Raw genomic sequence first — 25,482 nt, 5'->3', positions numbered from 1 at the left:
TATACAAAACATAATTAGAAGCTATTTCCAAAATCTATACTCAAACAAAATAGAAAATCTCGAAGACATCAACAGGTTTCTAGAGACATATGAATTACCTAAACTGAACCAGGATGACATACGCAATTTAAATAGATCAATGTCAAGTAATGAAATAGAAGTCATCAAAAACCTACCAACAAAGAAAAGTCCGGGACCAGATGGGTTCTCAGCCGAGTTCTACAAAACCTTTAAAAAAGAGCTCATTCCAATACTCCTCAAAGTAGTCTATGAAATAGAAGAGGAGGGAACCCTCCCAAACTCATTCTGTGAAGCCAGTATCACCCTGACACCTAAATCAGACAGAGACACATCAAGGTAAGAAAATTTCAGACCAATATCCTTAATGAACATCGAAGCAAAAATTCTCAACAAAATTTTAGCAAATCGCATACAAAAATATATTAAAAAGATAATGTGCCACGATCAAGTGGGTTTTATCCCAGGGATGCAAGGTTGGTTCAACATCCAGAAATCAATAAATGTAATTCACCATATCAACAGACTTAAAGTCAAGAAACACATGATTATTTTCATAGATGCAGAAAAAGCATTTTATAAAATACAGTACCCCTTCAGGTTCAAAACACTAGAAAAAATAGGGATAGCAGGAACATTCCTCAACATTGTAAAGGCTATCTATGCTAAGTCCATGGCCAATAAGATTCTAAATGGTGAAAAACTGAAAGCATTCCCCCTAAAAACTGGAACAAGGCAGGGATGCCCTCTTTCACCACTTCTATTCAACATTGTCCTCGAAACATTAGCCAGAGCAATTAGACAGACCAAAGAAATTAAACAAATAAAAATAGGAAAAGAACTCAAACTATCCCTCTTTGTTGATGACATGACTATATATTTAGAGGAACTGGAAAATTCCACCAGAAAACTTTTAGAACTCATAAGTGAATTCAGTAAAGTAGCAGATTACAAGATCAATGCTCATAAATCTAATGCATTTTTATACATAAGTTTTGAATCTTCAGAAAGAGAAGTTAGGAAAATCACCCCATTCACTATAGCCTCAAAAAAAAAATAAAATACTTGGGAATCAATCTCACAAAAGAGGTGAAAGACCTCTACAATGAGAACTACAGAACACTAAAGAAAGAAATTAAAGAAAACCTTAGAAGATGGAAAGATCTCCCATGTTCTTGGATAGGAAGAATTAATATTGTCAAAATGGCCCTACTACCAAAAGTGGTATACAGATTCAATGCAATTCTAATTAAAATCCCAATGATGTACCTCACAGAAATAGAGCAAGCAATCATGAAATTCATCTGGAAGAATAAGAAACCCAGAATAGCTAAAGCAATCCTTAACAGGAAAATAAAACAGGGGGTATCGCAATACCAGAACTTCAACTATCCTACAAAGCAATAGTAACAAAAAGGCATGGTATTGGCACCAAAATAGACAGGTAGATCAATGGTACAGAATAGAGGACATGGACACAAACCCAAATAAATACAATTATCTCATACTAGACAAAGAGGCCAAAAATATGCAATGGAGAAAAGATAGCCTCTTCAACAAATGGTGCTGGGAAAGCTGGAAATCCATACGCGACAGAATGAAACTAAACCCCTATTTCTCACCCTGCACAAAAAGCAACTCGAAATGGATCAAGGACCTTGAAATCAGAACAGAGACCCTGTATCTTATAGAAGAAAAAGTACGTCCAAATCTTAAACATGTCAGCTTAACAGGACTCCCATAGAAGGAGTAAATAAACAGGAGTAAATAACAGGAAATAAAAGCAAGAATTAATAAATGGGAGAGATTCAAAGTAAAAAGCTTTCTCTCAGCAAAGGAAACTATCAGCAATGCGAAGAGAGTGGGAGAAAATCTTTGCCACTCACACTTCAGATACAGCACTAATTTCCAGAATATATAAAGAACTCAAAAAACTCTACACCAAGAATACAAATAACCCGATCAACAAATGGGCTAAGGAAATGAACAAACACTTCACAGAAGAAGATCTACAAGCAATCAACAGATATATGAAAAAATGTTCAACATCTCTAGTAATAAGAGAAATGCAAATCAAAACTACCCTAAGATTCCATCTCACCCCAATTAGAATAGTGATTATCAAGAATACAAGCAACAACAGGTGTTGGCAAGGATGTGGGGAAAAAGGTACACTCATACATTGCTGGTGGGGTTGCAAATTAGTGCAGCCACTCTGGAAAGCAGTGTGGAGATTCCTTAGAAAACTTGGAACGGAACCACCATTTGACCCAGGTATCCCATTCCTTGGTCTATACCCAAAGGACTTAAAATCTGCATACTATAGTGTTGCAGCCACATCAATGTTCATAGCTGCTCAATTCACAAATAGCCTGATTTTGGAAACAACCTAGATGATCTTCAATTGATGCATGGATAAAGAAACTGTGGAATATTACTCAGTCATAAAGAATAATAAAATGATGGTATTTGCAGGCAAATGGATGAACTTGGAGAATATCATGCTAAGTGAGATAAGCCAATCTCAAAAAACCAAAAGACGAATGATCTCGCTGATAACCGGATGATGATACATAATGGGGTGTTGGAGGGAGGCAAGAATGGAGGAAGGAGGGACTTTATAGAGGGAATAGAGGGGTGGGAGGGATGGGAGAAAGAAAAAATAACAGAATGAATCAAACACCATTACCCTTTGTAAATGTATGATTACACAAATAGTACGCCTCTACTTCTTGTACAACCAGGAAACAAGATGTATCCCATTTGTTTACAATAAAAAAAAGAAAGTACCCAATACAGTAAAAATATGGCACAACAGTCACTATCATGTATTTTATTTTATTTGTTCTAGTTAGTTGTACATGACAGTAGAATGCATTTGTACATTTTAATAGATCATACATAAATCGAGTGTAATCTCTCATTTTTCTGATTATAGGTATTGCAGGATCACATCAGTCATGCAGTCATACATGTATATGAGGTAATAATGTCTGTTTAACTCTATCATTCCTTCCCCCATATCCCATCCCCTCTAAATTAGCACATTATTTCTGAAAAACAATTTGGCAACAGGTATCAAGAGCATGAAAAACTTAATTTGGTAAGATTACTTCTAAGAATCCATATAAGATAATAATAAACATGGAAAGCAGCTGGAAAGTTTAATGATTGAGGAAATGTTAAATATTGCTAAATATGGTACATGATACAAGCATGAACAATATTTGAAAAGATTTTTATAGATATACAAATGTGCTCATAATATTGTTAAATAAAACACACAGAAAAAAAGAAAATAATTTCAGTAAAAGATAATAAAGTCAAAACTTGTTTGTTATTTTTTCATTTTAAAATACATTGTTTATGACTTTTTTTTTGCAATATGGTCAATATAAACAATATGAAGGATAATTCTGAGGGAAGTATCAGTAAGACATGACAGCAAAAGAGGAAATTTCTCCCAAATATAATGGGTTCTTCCAAACTAACATGAAAAGAAAAAATAATCCAAACAACTATGGCTAACCAAAGTAAATATGCAGCTCATAAGAAAGAATGTCTACATGATTAACTACACAGAATTAAAGATGAGCAAATTGAAACTACAAAGTAGCATTTGTGACTTATCAGAATGTCAAAGATTTAAAAGTCTGATAATAACCATGTCACAGATATGAAAAAAAGACACTTTTATTACTATAAGTAAAGGCATAACCTTTTTGAAGAGCAGCTTGGCATATATTATAATAAAAAGTGCACATATCCTTTGACTAAGCAATTCCAGTTCTTCATAATTTATTTCAAAACGTACTCAAACAAGTAGTGGAAAAATATATGTGTAGCTGTATTTAGAGTAATGTTTTTAATAATACTATAAAAAAAATGTCTATCAATTGGGGTCTTATTAGGAAAAACTCAAAACAATGCTATGAAACAGTTAAAAAATAAGAAATCTGTATATACTGATAGGGAATCCCATAATTTCAACATATACTGAATATGTAGTATGCTTATATCATATACATACATATTTTTATACAGTTACAGTTTTGTGATTTATCTTTAAATTATATGAATTATATTCTAAACATTAAAATAAAAACTTATTTCTAGAAGGGCACACGTGTAACTTACTCTGGTTACCTCTAGGTAGTAGGTATCGGGAGGCGACACACGAAGACTCATTCTTTATAACCTTGCATACCACTGTAATTCTTAAACATACACATGAATAACTTTTTTTTATGTTTTTTTTTATTGTAAACAAATGGGATACATGTTGTTTCTCTGTTTGTACATGGCGTAGAGGCATACCATTTGTGTAATCATAAATTTACATAGGGTAATGTTATTTGATATATTCTGTTCTTTTTTCCCTTCCCCCCCACCCCCCCACTCCTCTTTTCCCTCTATACAGTCCTTCCTTCCTCCATTCTTGCCCCACTCCCTAACCCTAACTCTAACCCTAACACTAACCCCTCCCACCCCCCATCATGTATCATCATCCACTTATTAGCGATATCATTCATCCTTTGGTTTTTTGAGATTGGCTTATCTCACTTAGCATGATATTCTCCAGTTTCATCCATTTGCCTGCAAATGCCATAATTTTATCATTCTTTATGGCTGAGTAATATTCCATTGTATATATATATACCACAGTTTCTTTATCCATTCAACAATTGAAGGACATCTAGGTTGGTTCCACAATCTGTCTATTGTGGACTGAGCAGCTATGAACATTGATGTGGCTGTATCTCTGTAGTATGCTGATTTTAAGTCCTTTGGGTATAGGCCAAGGAGTGGGATAGCTGGGTCAAATGGTGGTTCCATTCCAAGTTTTCTAAGGAGTCTCCACACTGCTTTCCAGAGTGGCAGCACTAATTTGCAACCCCACCAGCAATGTATGAGTGTACCTTTCTCCCCAAATCCTCGCCAACACCTGTTGTTGCCTCTATTCTTGATAATCGCCATAGCTTCTGGTAAAAACGGTGGGATGGACACATGCATCTAATTTCTCTCCATCTCATCTCAGAACTTCAGTCAAGACATTGTTTTAGAATAAACCATAAGAATAACTCAAAGACATCAGCAACAAGACAACATGTTTGAACCTTAAACTGTCCTTATGTAAAACTGAGATACAACCTGATTTACACCCAGAATCCTAAAAGATCTAGGTCGTGCACACATTATCTTTGCAAGCGGGAGGGAGTTAGAGTGGGGAAGAATTAGTTGAAAGCCATTTAAGAAACAATTAAATCCCTGCATCCCCTATTCTTTTCTATGCTATTGGGCAGCCAATACTCCACTACCCTATAAGAAGTCTAGGTCTATTCCAGGGAAAAGGTAAAACAGGGTATCTGGATGAGCATCAGAACCAGCAAAGAATGAGGGTACAACTGAAAGCAGAGGTTAAAGGAATGAATGAATGCTGGATGTTTACATAGAACCAAGTGGATGCTGAGGTTCCAGGTTATCACCTTCCATCTCCCAGAATATTATTAACTAGTCAGGAGGCTGAAAGAGGTATCTTAAGAGGAAAACTCCAAAGATAACTAGAGCAGTAGTTCTCCCAATAAGTAGCCTAGCTAATTTCACTTTACAGGTCTTTTCTTTTCTTTGTATAACCATTTGACTACAGAGATCTTCCCAACAACATTCTAGTTCTCTAACTCTTGAAAGGAATAAGCAGATACTTGAGAAAAAAAAATTAATATGAAATGTAAAGACCAAAATAATAAATCTTGGAGGAAAGTAAGCCTACATCCATAGAGAAAAAAAAAACTTAAATATTTGATAATAACTTCAGTAAAACAGAAGACACTGCAACCATGAAAGAATAAAGGGAAGTTTTTTGTTTGTTTGGTTTTTGGTTTTTTGGGGTTTTTTGCAGTGCTGAGGATTTGAACCCAGGGTCTTGTGCTTGCAAGGCAAGCACTCTACCAACTGAGCTATATCCGGAACCCAGGAATTTTTTTTAAGGAACATTCAGAAAACACACACACACACACACACACACACACACACACACACACACACACCTTCTAAACTATGACAGTAGAAATGAAAAATTCAACAGATAAGATAGAACCCATAGATGATGAAATTCCCAAGGTGGTAAAGCAAAAGTGTAGACATGGAAAATAGAAAACACAGAAGAAAATTAGATTAAAAATCAATTCAAACAAAAAAAGTTGAAGAAAGAAATCATCAAAAATTAATTCAGTGGAGAGTGAAGGGAGAGGAAGGGGTTTGAGGGAAGGAATGATAGTGGAGTAAAACAGACATTATTACCTCATGTACATATATGACTGCATGACTGATGTGATCCTACAATATGTATAATCAGAAAATGAGAGATTACACTCCATTTATGTATGATCTATCAAAATGTATAAATGCATTTTACTGTCATGTACAAGTTCAAAAAAAATTTTAAAAAATATTTTTAAATTAATTCAGGAGTGCCAGGCATGGTGGCACACTCTGTAATCCCAGCAGCTTGGGAGGCTGAGGCAGGAGGATCACAATTTCAAAGCTGGCCTCAGCAAAAGTGAGGTACCAAGCAACTCAGCAAGAACCAAGCAACTCAAGTGAGAACGCTATCTCTAAATAAAATACAAAATAGGGCTGAGGATGTGGCTCAGTGGCCAGTGCTCCTGAGTTCAATCCCCAGTATCCCCCACCAAAAAAAAATTAATTCAGGAAAATCTTCCAGAACTTCAGGATTTAAACTGCTAGACCAGAATGTCACAATACAATGGACAAAAATAGAACCAAATTAAGCCAAATCACTATGAAATTTTAGAAGTCTGGGAATAAAGAGAATATCTTTCAATTTCTAAAGGAAGTGGGGTGGGGTGAAGTCACACAGAAACAGGCATCAGATTAACTTCATACTGCACAACAATAATAGAAGCTAGAAGACAGCGGAATAACACAATATTCTAAAGGAAAATAATTTATAACCTAGAATTTTATACTTAGCCAAACTACCAATCAAATCTGAGAATGGGGGAAAAAAATTCCAAACATCAAGTTACAAAACATTTGCTTTTATCACCCTTTCTCAGTAAGTTTCTCGGGATCTGTCATACGAAAATGAAGGCATATAATAACGAGAAGACATGGAACACAAAAAGCAGAAGATTCAACTCAAGGGAAGTAAAGGAGGTAGAGGGCAACCAATCCAGAGTGGATTGAATGCTCTAGAAAACAGTTCCTCAAGAAAATTGATTGAATATTTAATGAAAATAAATATCTTCAGAAAAAGAAGACAATTGAGGGTTAAATTAATGATAAGGCACATTTAGTTGTATATATAATACGGATTAATGCTAAGTATTTATTTTAAAAGATAATTATTAACCATATGAGATTAAACAAATTATCAACAAAAATAAGTAGGACCCAACTGAACTAAAGTTGAGATCAAAAGATATCACGAAGCTTCTCTTCTCCAGAAAGGCCCCAGCATGCTGGGAAAAATATCACCTGCTAAAAAGGAAGGTGGATTGTTTGTGTAAGTATGGAGACTGTAAGCTTTTCAGGCACTAGTCAATTAATGCTTACATTCAAACAAAAGTAAAAAAACTAAGCATCTTAAACATAATTTTCAAATAATATCTCTTGTAATTACTATAATCTGATAGGCAAGAAAGATATTCACTTTCCAAGATCAGGTATGATTCAAAATCAGCAACAGGAACAGAGTGAAAGTTTCTGAAGTGCTCTGCAGGCAAGTCAGCACAAGGCAGGATGATCTAATATTTCTAATGCAAAAGAACTCAAAAGAGCTGCAAAAAAGGCTGAGGATAGGTTCTCAAGGTGGCTCACTTCTGGCAGCAAACTGCTCTCTTGGGAGTACTTTGAAACAGACCCACAAGTGCAGGGGCACGCATCACAGCACTGGAAAGACCCCAGCCTAAGTGCTGCACTGAAAATGTGGCTCTGCATTTATTCCAGCTGGGCTAAGAAACTACTCACACCCACAAAATTCTGGAAAACACTCTTTCTTCAACATTTTTAAAGTGCTATTATTTTTTTAGCATTTTATTTTTTTATTGGTTCTTTTTAGTTAAATGTGGTAAGAGTCCATTTTGATACAATTATACAAGCACAGAATATATTGTATTCTAATTAGGACCCCATTCTTGTGGATGCACATAATGGTGGGATTCACCGTGGTATATTCAAATATGTACATAGGAAAATTATGTCAGATTCATTCTATCGTCTTACCTTTTACTTTTCCTCTCCTTTCATTCCTTCATTAACGGGGGATTAGACATCCCCCGTTGTCTAATCTACTGAAGTTCTATTCTTCCCCTCCTCGCTTATTGTGGGTTAGTGTTCCCTTATCAGTAAAAACATTCTACTTTGGCTTTTTGGGACTGATTTATTTCACTTAGCATGATAGTCTCCAGATCCATCCATTTACTGGCAAATGTCATAAAGTCATTCCTCTTTATGGCCGAATAATAATCCATTATATATATGATATAAATAAATCCATTATATATATGATATAATATATCACATTTTCTTTATCCATTCATCTGTCGAAGGGCATGTGGGTTGACTCTATAACTTAGCTATTTGTGAACTGTGCTGCCATAAACATTGATGTGATTGCATCACTATCGTATGTTGATTTTAAATCCTTTGGGTACATACTGAGGAGTGGGGTCAAGTGGTGGTTCCATTTCCAAGTTTGCTGAGGAAACTCCATACTGCTTCCCAGAGTGGTTGCTAATTTGCAGTCCCACCAGCGATGTATGAGGGAAACTTTTTCCCTGACTGGAGCAAGATAAAATCTCAGTATAGTTTTGATTTGCATTTCTATAATTGCTAGAAATGTTGAACCTTTTATCATGTAATTATTGATTGACTGTATTTCTTCTTCTGTGAAGTATCTGTTCATTTACTGATTGGGTTAATTGTTATTTTGGTAAGTTTTTTGAGTTCTTTGTATATCCTGAAGATTAATGTTCTATATGAGGTGCAGGTGGCAAAGATTTTCTCTCATTCTGTAGGCTCTCTCTTCACACTCTTTGATTATTTCCTTTGCTGTGAAGAAGTTTTTAGTTCGATGCCATCCCATTTATTGATTACTGATTTTACTTCTTATGCTTTAGGAGTTTTGTTAAGGAAGTCAGTTCCTGGGCAGATACATTGGAATGTTGGGACTACATTTTCTTTTACTATGTGCAGGGTTTCTGGTCTAATTTTAAGGTCTTTGATCCATAAAGTGCTATTACCTTTAAATGTATTCACCAACCTTAGCAGTCATTGATCACTTTCTTACAAAACCAATTTTGAGCAAAGTTAATAGGGGTTCCAATGACTAGCACTATTTTACAAGATCTGAATTTGAAGATTTATTTTTTTTTAATTTTATTTTATCCCAGAACCAGCCCAGTTAGAATTCTCTATCTTTATTACCATAAAAATACTTATTTGTGCAAACTCCAATGGCGCTTTCTACACGGACACCAAGCCTAATCTTCCCACTTCAATAACAGCCAAACAGAGTGTTCCTTACCATTTTGTGACTATCACATAATTGGCACAACATGTACCCAGGACAGCACTCATTACTGGGTGTCTATAGAAGCTTACTTAGAGTAATGCAGTAATAAAGAACAGATATGTGTTTGATGGTGTGTTCTAAGAGTCAGCTAACTAATCTATAAAAAAAAATGGTTTAAAGTGCTCAGACTTTCTAAAGCTGGTTTGCTACAAAATCATTTTTATTCTTCACCTTTCAAACTAACTTGAGGCATATTCTTGTATAAACATGAAAACAGCAAAAAGGAACAGCTTCTAAGTGAGTCATAAATTCCTTTAGTAAAATATATTTTGAAATTCCAAAATGAAACTCATTCTTGCACTGCTTATTGGTCACTTTTAAAATGAATTACATTGAGACTTTTACTACAGTTTGGACACTTTTATAAATACATAAACCTAATGAAAGGAAAGCATCAAAGTAGAGTTAAAAGAGAGGAGCAAGGCATGAGAAATCACAGAAGCATGGAATGATGCTGCCAACCTGATGCCATGGACACTTTGACTTTGCTCTTTAGATTAGCAACTTAAAGAATTTCAGCTCTCTCCTATTTTCTTTTGAGAAAATAAAAAAAAAAAAAATTCTGTACTCTTTCAGTGAATCCTTTCAAATAGCGTAGGCAAGGTACTTGGAGATCTGCGAACTGATGAAGAGTAATACTGCACTGATTGTCAGGCACTGGGCAAAGACACAAAATAACAGATGGTTTGGCACCCCTCTGTAACCTCAAGAGAGTCAACCACAAAATTTTCTAATATCAGCACAGTTTCTGCTATTGCCAGCAAAACAACGACACAGTGTAGGCAAGAAGTGGTCCAAGAGACCCCACCAACCCTGTAACCAACTCACATGTCTTCTTCCTGAGGATCTGTATTCCCAAATTTGGTTTGCACTTTGTTTTCAAATTTAGCCAAAGCATATGGAACAGTTACATAAGTCCTCTTGGACACCACAAATGTCCTGAGAGACACTACTTATCATTCTAGTAAAACTTTGTGGGAAAAGAAGGTCTTAAAAAAGTAAACACTAATGGAAAATTGGTCACACTAAAATTGGAGCTTATAAAAACTGTTCTATGATAAAATTATTAAACTGGCAAGCATTTACATTTGGATAAAAAGTAAAATTTGCCTGTGAAGAGGCATCCAGGCAAAAGAAAGAAAGAAAGAAAGAAAGGAAGGAGGGAGGGAGGGAGGGAGGGAAGGAAGGAAGGAAAAGGAAAAGGAAAAGAGAGGAGAGGAGAGGAGAGGAGAGGAGAGGAAAGGAAAGGAAAAGAAAAAAAAAAAGGAAAGGAAAGGAAAGGAAAGAAAAGAAAAGAAAAGAAGAGGCAATGAGGTAGCCAAGACAACTACATCAAACATGGTAGCATCCAAAAGAGACAGTCACTAAAAATGCAATGAAAGACTGGGTTTAAACATAAATTTTGCCACTTACTAGCAAGTTACTAACCCTCTCTCAGCAGCATCATATTAGCCAATGTAATGCAAGCTGTTATAGCATTATAAATATGCACAATTTCTTAGCAGTAAGAAAATTATAAAATAACATCTCAGTGTCAGTTTTTACAAGGAACAAAGAACACACTGTACATGAATGACATCTGCAAAAGGTAATACACTTAAAAAATCTACTTGTTCAACAATTACAAATATAATAAATTAAATTTTTAAATTTCAAGACTATTTTGATGATAAAGTAAATGACTTCCCTTGAGGAAAACTCCTCATCAGTGCTCTATTACTTAGGCTGTAAAACTAAGTGATATAAAACAAAATAATAGTTTTACTCACCTTCAACATCCAAACTTGTTTGCATACTAACACCCTCACAAATGTTACACCAAGTGAAACAAATATTACATTTAACCCTTTAGTTAAGTCAAACAAGAAGTTGTTTTAATATCAAAAGAAAAAAGGCATCTCTTTTCTCAAGTAGCAAGTCTAAGTAAATTTCCCATTTTGATAATGGTTTGCACTTTGAGGATGAACAGAAAATCTTGCATTATAATAGAAGGACTTCTATATATGTTAATGTAGTTTTGAAAATGGCAAAACTTTACTTTTTACAAATGTAAAAACTAAACAACCTTAATTTGTACATTAAAATCACTGAGGGTTTAGTTACTCTCTCAAGCTATTTGTAAGCTTTTACAAAATAAAAATAATAGAGCTATCAGATGATGTTCCATTAAAATCTGGCACCCTCATATTAGGGCACAATATAAGCTTTAATTTGATTTTTTATCACACTTACTTTTTTGTGGTAAATGCTACAGAGTCCTCTTTCTATGTCAGGCAATTTATATAGATGGTTTTCTATTTGACCAAACACACTAGATTCTGAATGGAGAATTTCAGATACAGCATCAAGTCGGGCATTTATTTCCCTGTGATAATGGAATAATAGCAATAAACAGGTATGTTAAAATTCAGAATGTAGACATTTCCCACTTTAATGTCTAGGATCATGACATAGCCTCTAAAACAAGTATAAAGGAGACACTTTCCTATCTCTGTTCCTTCTCTGCCTCTTCTTATCATTTAAAATCAAAGAGCAGGTACCATAGAAGAAAAGTCATGAGCTGTTTTGGCACAGATTGGTTCACAAGGCAAACGTATTTCCCAACCTCCCCTGCAGTTTGTTGTGGCCATTACCCGAGTAATGAAGTGTGGGTAGGAATGATGCCAGTCACTTCTAATCCCTAGCCCATAAAAACCTCCCTGTGTGAGCGTTCATATTCATTTTCACTCTCTCACTTTAACAGCTAGATGTTGAGTTTAAAGCACTTTTGTGAGCTGCATGTTAACTCCATCAGCCTGGGTACATGAGTGAAGCAGAAAAACCTCCATCCCTACATCTGCTATCAAATGAATTTATGAGAGCAGGAAATAAGCTTCTAAACCACTGAGAATGAAGCTGCTTTTGCTATAACAGCTTGCATTACACTGTTTAATAAGACAGGCCTACAATGAGTAACAGGAAGCCTTGATGGGGGTGGTGATGATTGAACCAACCAAATGTTCAACCAAAATGCAGTTTGAGCAAAGACTGCAGAGTAGCAATATAAAGTACAAAGGATATGACATCAGGAGACATGGGAGGTTAGGGTCACAGGATTTTATCAATGGCTATAACCTGAGTGATGGGCCACTTAGGAAGAAGTGGTGCCATCTTGTCAACTGATTAAATATATCCTAAATGAGAAGTGTCTTAAGTCCCTATAAACATAAAAGGTCTGCACTAGGTATAATGGATTTTAAAGACTGAGAGGAGGATACATGCCTGGTGGATTGTAGACTCTTAGTAAAGATTTTAAAAACAAATAAGCAAGTGGATCAAAGAATGAACTGATGTTTTTATGGACATTGAGGCATCAGACACTAAATAAACGTGTTTGTCACTGTTGATATCACACACGCTGATGTGATGAGCAAACCTTACACCAGGATACTGCCTAGATGACAGTTAGATCCAGTACTTTTCAATCAACAGAGTGGTCTATATCTTCATTATCCCTATAACTGCACTATGAGGTCATGCCCTTCACAATACAGAGCTACTACACTAACTTCAGGTTTCATTTTTGTTCCATTTTTCATATTTTCCTTACACAGGACATTAATAAAATTTTGTTCGGCATCAATAAAATGGAACTTTGTATATACCTGGACTGGCTCCTCCATTCTCAGCAGGATGGCCCTGGAATCTATACACTTTTTCCATCTCCATGCCACTACTGTGATCTAAGTCAAAATCATTTTTCTCAATGCCTATTTAAACAGCCTCACAACTTTCTTGCCCACACCTATTGTCCCTTTCTCCACACTGCAGCCTGAGTTGTCTTCCTAAAACCAGCTCATGTCATACCTCTGCTTTAGGTTCATCATTAACTTACCATTAATCTTTTTTTGTGGTGCTGGGGATTGAACCCAGGGCCTTGTGCATGTGTAGCAAGCACTCTACCAACCGAGCTATATGCCCAGCCCAACTTGCCATTAATCTTAAGTTCAAATCCAGAATCCTTAATCGACGTACAAGGCATCTGTCTCTACTTACCTGTGAGGTCTCACCTCAAAAAAACTTTCACTCTCTGCCCCCCACTCTAAGTTCCCATCAGATTGAACCTCATCTACTATCTTGGTCACTCTGACAGTTCTGACATCAGGGCTCTCACTTGCTTTACTTTGCCTGGAAGACCCTTCCTCTTCCCTACTGTCCAAGAGCTCCATTTTAACCACTCATCCTCTAAAATAGCTTTGTAAATGCACCAGACCAGATTTAACCCCTTTTCCACCCTTTCCCATATCATCTTCTTTTCATTTTTCATAATGAGAATCACAATTGTATTTCTTCTTCAATTGTATTTACTACTTCATTGTCTTTCCTGCTAGACTATAAACTCATCTCCACAGTTCCTAGAGTGCAATATGTGCTCAAATAAATAGTTGCTGAATTCAATTCAATTCAGTTCTGAAGACTTCATATAAAATAAATCAAAATGAGGTGAAAAAATTAAAATTTTCTTTGCATAGTTGTTGTGATAAAATAAATCAATGTTTTACTCTAACATTTACCCAAAATGCGATACAAATATAAAGTTTTACTTTAATAACTCCCTCCTGCATAAATGTAAGATGACACCAATTGGAATAGACTAGGTTGATGCTACAGATGGTTTGAGGACAGATAAAATAATGCCATCTGTGAATGTATAAGACAGCCTACGCAGAGAGCTACTGTCTCAAAATTAAACATTTTCCAAAATACAGAAAAAGAATTGAATAAAAACCTAAGTCATGTTTATGAATTCTGCTAAAAAAAATTTTTTTAAGAGATGTGAAACTAAATTTCTTAGAGACTAAAAAGGTTGTGCTAAGTTGGCTCAGAACCTGCAAAAGCACAAAGGGAGTAACTTTTATTCTAGCCTAGTATCAGTGTAGTCAAAAGCATCATGTTTACCATGAATCCAGTCTTCTCTAGGAAAGTAACAACTCAAAGATTAAGGATTTGGGCTTAGAAGACAGGTGAACTTGGTTCAAATCCAGGATTTCCACTGACCAATTATTTATTCTTGCCCTAGTTTCTCCATCTAAGACAAGAATAACAATGGGCCCTAACTCTATGTGCCATAATAATTCAATAATACATGACAAGCACTTAGTAAAGCACTTTCTATATAGTAACCACTCATTAAATATTCACTGCTTCCATCATCATCATCATCATCATCATCATCATCATCATCACAAAGGGAAGGGAGAAATTGTACCCCAAATTTAAGTTTGGAAATAACTACGGGTAGACAAACTTTAACACTTAGATATGAAAACAGGTATTTCAGGCAAAATGAACAAGGAAAGATTAAGGAAAACTAATCCTGGAATCTCAGGTACTAAATCTGATGACTTGAAGCATTATATTAAGATAGGTTACTGGAATCTCAGGTACTAAATCTGATGACTTGAAACATTATATTAAGATAGGTTAGTAGGCTGCATTAAGAAAGCAAGTTATTGGGCTGGGGAGATAGTTCAGTTGGTAGAGTGCTTGCCTCGTAAGCACAAGGTCCTGGGTTCAATCCCCAGCACAGAAAAAAAAAAAAAAAAAAAAAGCAAGTTATTACTAATTACAGGTGTTGTTTAAATGGGCAAGGGGAGAGTGAAAGGATGTGTGGTACCATTTATCACAAATTCCTCATCATTGGGGTAGCTCTAATTTCACTTTTATATCCTATATGCAGATCAGGATGTAAATGAATGATTTCTAAGGTTTTAAAAATAAAATATACACCTTAAAATTATTTTAAAATAAGAAGTAGTTATAAGATCTTCTAAAAAATTCTAATACTAAGTAAATGTCAGTCACCAGAATAAGGAATCATTATTTTAGTATAGAGAGATTTGGCAAGTCTGACAAGCAACAGAATAGGCAGCAGCATTGTCATATAAACAATGATAAAAATATTATTCCAAGATGTGATACTAACCAATGTAAAGCAATGAAAAGGTGGCACCTGAATCATTTCATTCCAGAAGCCAAAAAACAATAGATATGATGTCCTGGAGATAACAAAGCTTCTTCTTTACCACTAAAGACTCAAGGACTAGTTGTAGGTGTCACTGGAGTCCTTCACATGTGAAGAACTGGGTTTTGACATTAGTATCTACTGTGTGTAACTGTCACTTAAAAGTCTGTGTGATCTACAGTTACTGTCAGTGATGGAGTCTATACCTACTGGTAAGTGCTTGGGAGATGCATCAATAATTCAAACATAAAGGTATTTGCAGAGAATCAGTTGAAAAGGAAACTGCTGGAGGGGTTATCTGGATTTTCATTTTTCACTGAAAGTTTTGCTTTAAAAACAAATGATTGAAATTAATGAATTAAATTTAGAAACTAATTACACTGGTCATGTGATATGACTAAACTTACTATCTAAATAACCCTCTTCTAGAAACTTTTTCTACTAGAAAGTTCTTAGTGCTTTCTGGACCCAAGCATTATTACCTGGACCCATCCAGCTTTGCCTTTCATGCCCACCATTCATTTATTCAATGAACCATTACCAAGTGTTTAAGAAGAACTGGCTGAAGAAAGTGGTTAATGTTCACACTACGAACTTTCTGAGCCCTGTCCACAAAGAGCTATACTATACTGACCAAAAAATAACACATTTTTAAGAAGAATTAATTATAACTATGATAAAAATTATAACTGAGCTATGACCCAGGTTCAATGGGAACACAGGGAGGTGCATCTAGTTTTCGGGGTCTGGGCTGACTTCCCAGGAATAGCTATTGTCTGAGTGAAGAAACATAAAAGATGAGTGGAAAATGGAAAGTGAGGGTGGGGAAATGTGAGCACAAGAACATGAGAGTGTGGCCATGTGAGCAATCAGGCCAAGCAGCAGTTTTGACTATCTTGAGAGCAACTGGAACCAAGGCTAATGGCTTGGAGAGGCTTAAGAACAGTGGCAGAAACAGATAGAAGGCTGTTTCAGAAACCCAGGGAACAGCACTGAAGGCCTGAATTTGAGGAGAGGATATTGGAATGGAGAGAAACACAGTTCCAGACATAATAAGAAAGCACAAATAAAAGCAGCTTTCATGGATTAGATAAGGGAGGGAGGAAAGGAAGCAACACACTGGGTAACAAGATGCACTGTCATACACAAATATTGCTCAAATGATGCAGGCCATGAACAAAAAGCATTTTCTTTTATAAAACTATATTCTAAGGAGCTATTCTGAATACTTACATTGGGGTAAACTGTAAATCATCCAACAAGTTTTTTGAAGGATTTTCATTACTCATGTTCTAATGAGGCAACATTTTGCCAGCAGAGTACAATTCGCCTTCTTCAAAATATTAAACAGAATAGTTTTCTGACAACTACCCTTCAATACAAGTTTAGTCCACAAATCTAAGCCTTTGAAAATAGCAATATGAAATCTGTTTCTGGTAATGGTGGGAATAGGTACTTCCAAACCATCCTTCCCACTGACAAGAATTTTAAAATCCAGATGAAACATAAAACCATGCTCATAAAAGCCTCAAGAAACTAACAAAATGGTACCCAATAACTCTATAAAAAATATTTTTAAAAAAGCAAAAGCCCAGAGGAATAATGCAGCAGCCTAAGCTACTTTTGTACAGAAGAGACATGCCAGAACAATTTGCTATGAAAATAAGCCTTGTAGTAAGGATGAAATTTCAACTGTGTTTAGCATCATTTATTTTAATTCATACAAAAATTTAGGCACTGAACTTGAATGAAGATGGTGGTTCCAGCTGGGTACAGTGGCATATACCTGTAATCCCAGCAGCGCAGGAGGCTGAGGCAGGAGGATCACAAGTTCTAGGCCAACCTCAGCAACTTGCAAGGCCCTAATCAACTTAGAGAGATCCTGTCTCAAAATAAAAAAAAATAAAAAATAAAAAGGGCTGGGATGTGGCTTAGTGGTTAAGCAACTCTGAGTTCAATACCTGGTAGAAAAAAAAAAAAAAAAAAAAGAATCCCAGAGTAATAATGCCACAAAAATCCTGGCAGAAGCAAACAAAAGTTCTCTTTGGGAGAAAAGCACCTTCATCCTATCTCTTACATTATTCTCCCAAAATAAATTTCCAAATAATATGACCTGTACATAAACAAAGAGAGCCAAGCATAAAAAGAAACCAGATGATTAAGAATCAAAAGAGAAAACAAACAATAGGAAGAAACACAAAAAGTATCAAGATACTTAGAAGAAAATGAATAATAACAAATTCAAAGGAAGTCACCAAAAGAAAGCAGAAGAAATTAGAAGGTAACCAGTTATATAATTTTAATTGGTTTTCAGATGATCTTTCTTTGCTTTAAGATTTTTATCTCCACCATAATATTGTCCTGTTTGACTATGATTTAGCAAAATGTGGATTTGTTTCCTTTTCAATAGCACTTTGGATATGTTATTCTTTCTAAATCTAAGAATTCACATATTTCATGAATTATGAAAAATTTTCATCCTTTATCGTCTCTTTGAATATTGTCTCTTCCCATTCTAATTTTCTTTTTTTGGAAGTTTGGATTTGACTACCTAGGTTTGTCTTTCAATCTCTAATACTGTCTATCACGCTGTCAGTCTGCTGCATTCTAGGTAGTTTTTCCACATACTACCTTATCTTATACAAGTAGAGATCCCTAATCTGAAAATCAAAAATCTGAAAGAATTAAAAACTGAAACATTTCAAATACTGATACAATGCCAGAAGTAGAAAACCTCATGCATGAAATTTTGTTTCCTACACAAAACTATTATAAAATAAAGATACTAAAATAAAGATATTATATAAATGATCTTTGGGCTATGAGGTATATATGAAACATAAATGAATTTCACACTTAGATTTGCATTTCATACCCAAGATTTATCACTATGTAAATGTAAATTTTCTAAAAAACAAACAACAGCAACAACAAAAAACCAACCAAAATCTGACACACTTCTGGTACCAAGAATGCTGGATAAGGGATATTCCATTCCATTGCAATATTCCATTTCCATTGTTGCATCCATTCTTGTTTAACCCATCCATTGGTTTTAAAAAGTGTATATGATAGCTTCTTTTTTTATTTTATTAATTCTTTTTAGTTATACATGACAGTAGACTCCATTTTGACATAATTATTCAAGTATGGAATATATCTTACTCTAGGACTCCAATCTTATGAAGGTACTTGCTAGTGAGATTCACTGTGGTATATTCATATATGCACAAAGTTATGTCACATTCATTTGCCAGTAAATGGACGGATCTGGAGACTATCATGCTATGTGAAATAAGCCAATCCCAAAAAACCAAAGGCCGAATGTTTTCTCTGATATGTGGAAGCTAACCCATAATAAAACAGGAATAGCAATTCAGTGGATTAGACAAAAAAAAACAAAGGGAAGGGGTGGGGATAGGAAAAGGAAAGAGAGTCGAATGAATACAAAGGTTTCTTTTTAAAATCAGCCTGAGCGATCCAAGATGGCGGCCTAGAGGGAGACTGCACCTCCGGTCGCTCCACAACCCAGGAGTTAAGAAGGGGAGGCATTGAGAGACTCGGACTGAAGTGGAGCCACGGGTGAGTCTGCCCACTGGGTAAAGCTCGGCCCGGGTGGCAGGCCCAGATAGAGGTGGCTTATCGGAGCCGGGCAGGGCAGCTAGAGTCATCCACAGGCAGTCCTGCGCACTCCGGTGGCGGGCCCCGCCCACACAGCCAGCTTCTCCAGGTTCTCGGAACGGAACTGGCCCGCTAGTGAGAGCCTGTCTGAACAGAGCAGGCTCCGAGTCCCGGAGCTGCTGCAGTGCAGTGTACTCCTGCAAAGAACCAGCGGAGAGCCTCGATCTGCAATCAGCCTCAGGGATAAGGGCAGGGCAGCCGGAGACCTCTTCAGGCGGCTCTGCCCACTCCGGCTGCGGGCTCTCTTCACGGGGCGATCCAAGATGGCGGCCTAGAGGGAGACTGCACCCCCGGTCACTCCACAACCCAGGAGTTAAGAAGGGGAGGCATTGAGAGACTCGGACTGAAGTGGAGCCACGGGTGAGTCTGCCCACTGGGTAAAGCTCAGCCCGGGTGGCAGGCCCAGATAGAGGTGGCTTAGCAGAGCCGGGCAGGGCAGCTTGAGTCTTCCCAAGGTAGTCTTCCACACTCCGGCAGTGGGCTATTCCCACACGGCCAGCTGCACGGTGCAGGCCCACAGTGAGAGCATTTCCGCACAGAGCCAGTTCCAAAACGTGGAACCAGTAGGGGGCTAGGGGCAGTATTCTTGGAATGAGCTGCTTTATCAGATTCCTCCAAGACATCAGGCTACTGAAGGCTGGGAGGTGATACACTGGAAATCTACTGGGACACTATAAGCCAATAGTGGAAAACTGCAATATCTCAGGGTCCCACTGACAACTGACCATTATGAGAAAACAAGGGAAGAAAATGTCCCAAACAAACCTAGATACTACATCAATAAAACCCAATGACAGCACAGCAGAAGAAATGTCAGAAAGGGAGTTCAGAATGTACGTAATTAAAACGATCAGGGAAGCTAATGAGGAGATGAAAGAGCAAATGCAGGCATTGAAGGAGGAGATGAAAGAGCAAATGCAGGCATTAAATGATCGCACCAATCAACAGTTAAAAGACCAAATACGGGAAGCAAGAGATCATTTCAATAAAGAGTTAGAGATACTGAAAAAAAACCAAACTGAAATACTTGAAATGAAGGAAACAATAAACCAAGTTAAAAACTCCATAGAAAGCATAACCAATAGGATAGAACACCTGGAAGACAGAACCTCAGACATTGAAGACAAAATATTTAACCTTGAAAACAAAGTGGAACAAACAGAGAAGATGGTAAGAAATCATGAACAGAATCTCCAAGAACTATGGGATATCATGAAAAGGCCAAATTCGAGAATTATTGGGATTGAGGAAGGCTTAGAGAAACAAACCAAAGGAATGAACAATCTATTCAATGAAATAATAACAGAAAATTTCCCAAATCTGAAGAACGAAATGGAAAACCAAGTACAAGAGGCTTATAGAACTCCAAACATACAAAATTACAACAGACCCACACCAAGGCACATTATTATGAAAATACCTAACATACAAAATAAAGACAGAATTTTAAAGGCCGCGAGAGAAAAGAATCAAATTACATTCAGAGGGAAACCAATAAGAATATCAGCAGATTTTTCAATCCAGACCCTAAAAGCTAGAAGGGCCTGGAACAACATATACCAAGCCCTGAAAGAAAATGGATGCCAACCAAGAATCTTATACCCAGCAAAACTTACCTTCAAATTTGACGATGACATAAGATCCTTCCATGATAAACAAAAGCTAAAGGAATTTACAAAAAGAAAGCCAGCATTACAGAACATTCTCAGCAAAATATTCCATGAGGAAGAGATGAAAAACAACGATGCAAATCAGCAACAGGAGGCGCTAGCCTAAAGGAATAGCCAAATAAAGGAGAAACCAAATCATGTCAAAAACAAATATGAGTCAATTGACTGGGAATACAAATCATATCACAATAATAACCCTGAATGTTAATGGCCTGAATTCATCAATCAAAAGACACAGACTGGCAGATTGGATTAAAAAGAAAAATCCAACAATATGCTGCCTGCAAGAGACTCATCTCATAGAAAGAGACACCCATAGACTAAAGGTGAAAGGATGGGGAAAAACATACCATGCACACGGACACAGCAAAAAAGCTGGAGTATCCATCCTCATCTCAGATAATGTGGACTTCAAACCAAAACTAGTCAGAAGGGATAAAGAAGGACATTACATGCTGCTTAAGGGAAGCATAAATCAGCAAGACATAACAATCATAAATATCTATGCCCCGAACATTGGCTCATCCACGTACGTCAAACAAATCCTTCTCAATTCCAGAAACCAAATAGACCACAACACAATAATACTAGGCGATTTTAACACACCTCTCTCACCACTGGATAGATCGTCCAAACAAAAATTGAATAAAGAAACTATAGATCTCAACAACACAATCAGCAATTTAGACTTAACGGACATATATAGAATATACCATCCAACACAGAATGAATACACTTTCTTCTCAGCAGCACATGGATCCTTCTCTAAAATAGACCATATTTTATGCCACAAAGCTACTGTTAGTAAATACAAGAAGATAGAGATACTACCTTGTACTCTATCAGATCATAATGGATTGAAATTAGAAATAAATGACAGAATAAAAAACAGAAACTTCTCCAATACCTGGAGACTAAATAATACACTATTATATGATGAATGGATAACAGAAGACATCAGGAGGGAAATAAAAAAATTCTTAGAAGTAAACGAGAACAAAGACACATCATATCAAAATCTCTGGGACACTATGAAAGCAGTACTTAGAGGAAGATTTATTTCATGGGGTGCATTCAAAAAAAGAAGTAGAAATCAACAAATAAACGAGTTAACACTACAGCTCAAAGCACTAGAAAAAGAAGAGCAGACCAATACCAAAAGTAGTAGAAGACAGGAAATAGTTAAAATCAGAGCCGAAATCAACGAAATCGAAACAAAAGAAACAATCGGAAAAATTAATAAAATAAATAGTTGGTTCTTTGAAAAAATAAATAAAATTGATAAACCCTTAGCCACACTAACAAAGAGAAAGAGGGAGAAAACTCAAATTACTAAAATTCGGAATGAACAAGGAAACATCACAACAGACACGAGTGAAATACAAAACATAATTAGAAGCTATTTCGAAAATCTATACTCCAACAAAAAAGAAAACCTCGAAGACATCAACAAATTTCTAGAGACATATGAACTACCTAAACTGAACGAGGAGGACATACACAACTTAAATAAACCAATTTCAAGCAATGAAATAGAAGAGGTCATCAAAAGCCTACCAACAAAGAAAAGTCCAGGACCAGATGGGTTCTCAGCCGAGTTCTACAAAACCTTTAAAGAAGAGCTCATTCCAATACTCCTCAAACTATTCCATGAAATAGAAGAGGAGGGAACCCTACCAAACTCGTTCTATGAAGCCAATATCACCCTGATACCTAAACCAGACAGAGACTCATCGAGGAAAGAAAATTTCAGACCAATATCCTTAATGAACATTGACGCAAAAATTCTCAACAAAATTTTAGCAAATCGCATACAAATATATATTAAAAAGATAGTGCACCACGATCAAGTGGGTTTTATCCCAGGGATGCAAGGTTGGTTCAACATTCGGAAATCAATAAATGTCATTCACCATATCAACAGACTTAAAGTTAAGAATCACATGATTATTTCAATAGATGCAGAAAAAGCATTTGATAAAATACAGCATCCCTTCATGCTCAAAACACTAGAAAAAATTGGGGTAACGGGAACATTCCTAAACATTATAAAGGCAATCTACGCTAAGCCCATGGCTAATATCATTCTAAATGGTGAAAAACTGAAAGCGTTCCCCCTAAAAACTGGAACAAGGCAGGGATGCCCTCTTTCACCGCTTCTATTCAACATCGTCCTTGAGACTCTAGCCAGAGCAATCAGACAAACCAAAGAAATTAAAGGGATACGAATAGGAAAAGAAGAACTCAAACTATCCCTGTTCGCTGATGACATGATTATATATTTAGAGGAACCTGGAAATTCCACCAGAAAACTTTTAGAACTCATAAGTGAATTCAGTAAAGTAGCAGGTTACAAGATCAATGCTCATAAATCCAATGCATTTTTATACATAAGTGATGAATCTTCAGAAAGAGAAATTAGGAAAACTACCCCATTCACAATAGCATCGAAGAAAATAAAATACTTGGGAATCAATCTCACAAAAGAGGTGAAAGACCTCTACAATGAGAACTACAGAACACTAAAGAAAGAAATTCAAGAAAACCTTAGAAGATGGAAAGATCTCCCATGTTCCTGGATAGGCAGAATTAATATCGTCAAAATGGCTATACTACCTAAAGTTCTATACAGATTCAATGCAATTCCAATTAAAATCCCAATGATGTACCTCGCAGAAATAGAGCAAGCAATTATGAAATTCATCTGGAAGAATAAAAAACCTAGAATAGCTAAAGCAATCCTCAGTAGCAAGAGCGAAGCAGGGGGTATTGCAATACCAGATCTTCAACTCTACTACAAAGCAATAGTAACAAAAACGGCATGGTATTGGTACCAAAATAGACAGGTAGATCAATGGTACAGAATAGAGGACATGGACACAAACCCAAATAAATACAATTTTCTCATACTAGACAAAGGTTCCAACAATATGCAATGGAGAAAAGATAGCCTCTTCAACAAATGGTGCTGGGAAAACTGGAAAACTATATGCAATAGAATGAAACTAAACCCCTATCTCTCACCCTACACAAAACTCAACTCAAAATGGATCAAGGACCTCGGAATCAGACCAGAGACCCTGCATCTTATAGAAGAAAAAGTAGGTCCAAATCTTCAACTTGTTGGCTCAGGATCAGATTTCCTTAACAGGACTCCCATAGCACAAGAAATAAAAGCAAGAATAAACAACTGGGATAGATTCAAACTAAAAAGCTTTCTGTCAGCAAAGGAAACTATCAGAAATGTGAAGAGAGAGCCTACAGAGTGGGAGAATATCTTTGCCAACCATACCTCAGATAGAGCGCTAATTTCCAGAATCTATAAAGAACTCAAAAAACTCTACACGAAGAATACAAATAATCCAATCAACAAATGGGCTAAGGAAATGAACAGACACTTCACAGAAGAAGATGTACAAGTAATCACCAGATATATGAAAAAATGTTCAACATCCCTAGTAATAAGGGAAATGCAAATCAAAACTACCCTAAGATTTCATCTCACCCCAATTAGAATGGCGATTATCAAGAATACAAGCAACAATAGGTGTTGGCGAGGATGTGGTGAAAAAGGAACACTCATACATTGCTGGTGGGGTTGCAAATTAGTGCAACCACTCTGGAAAGCAGTGTGGAGATTCCTCAGAAAGCTTGGAATGGAAACACCATTTGACCCAGCTATCCCACTCCTTGGCCTATACCCAAAGGAATTAAAAGCAGCATACTACAGAGATACAGCCACATCAATGTTCATTGCTGCTCAATTCACCATAGCCAGATTGTGGAACCAACCTAGATGTCCTTCAGTTGATGAATGGATAAAGAAACTGTGGCATATATATACAATGGAATATTACTCCGCAATGAAGAATGATAAAATTATGGCATTTGTAGGCAAATGGTCGAAATTGGAGAATATCATGCTAAGTGAGATAAGCCAATCTCAAAAAACTAAAGGACGAATGATCTCGCTGATAAGCGGATGAGGACATATAATGGGGGGTGGGACGGGCTAGCATTAGGTTTAGGGTTAGGTTTAGAGTTAGGCTAAGGAGAGCAGTAAGAATGAAGGAAAGAAGGACTGTGTAGAGGGAAAAGAGGGGTGGGAGGGGTGGGAGGGGTGGGAGGGGTGGGGGGGAGGGGAAAAATATAATAAACATCATTACCCTATGTAAACCTAAAAAAAAAATAAATAAATATAAAAAAAATAAAAAAAAAAAATAAAATCAGCCTGAACCCTTTTGATGATATATTTTTCTTTTTTTTTTTTTTTTTCTTTCTTTTTCTGGAAGCGGGGGATTGAATCCAGGGGTGCTTTACCACTAAGCTACACCCCCAGTCCTTTTTTTCTTTTTCTTTTTCATTTTAAAGACAGGGTCTTAGTAAGTTGCTGAGGCTGTCCTCAAACTCAATCCTCCTGCCTCAGTCTCTCAAATTGCTGGGATTAGAGGTGTATGGTATCATGCCCAGCTGAGGGTATTTTTTCCTATGCTATTTTTTATACTCTTTTG

General features: G+C 36.4%; 1 protein-coding gene across 2 annotated transcripts in view; it reads right to left on the bottom strand.

Annotated features, from left to right (window-relative positions):
* Msh3 (mutS homolog 3) overlaps positions 1–25,482 on the bottom strand; it is a 215,115-nt gene that overhangs the window by 85,554 nt on the left and 104,079 nt on the right. For both annotated transcript variants that reach the window (XM_047555516.1, XM_047555515.1), the window contains exon 13: positions 11,849–11,981. In XM_047555516.1, coding sequence (XP_047411472.1) covers positions 11,849–11,981 — 133 coding nt within the window. The remainder of the gene's footprint in view (positions 1–11,848; positions 11,982–25,482) is intronic.

This window comes from Sciurus carolinensis, chromosome 6 (assembly GCF_902686445.1).
Source record: "Sciurus carolinensis chromosome 6, mSciCar1.2, whole genome shotgun sequence".
Classification (NCBI taxonomy): Eukaryota; Metazoa; Chordata; class Mammalia; order Rodentia; family Sciuridae; genus Sciurus; species Sciurus carolinensis.
This window is presented reverse-complemented; position numbering and strand designations above follow the sequence as displayed.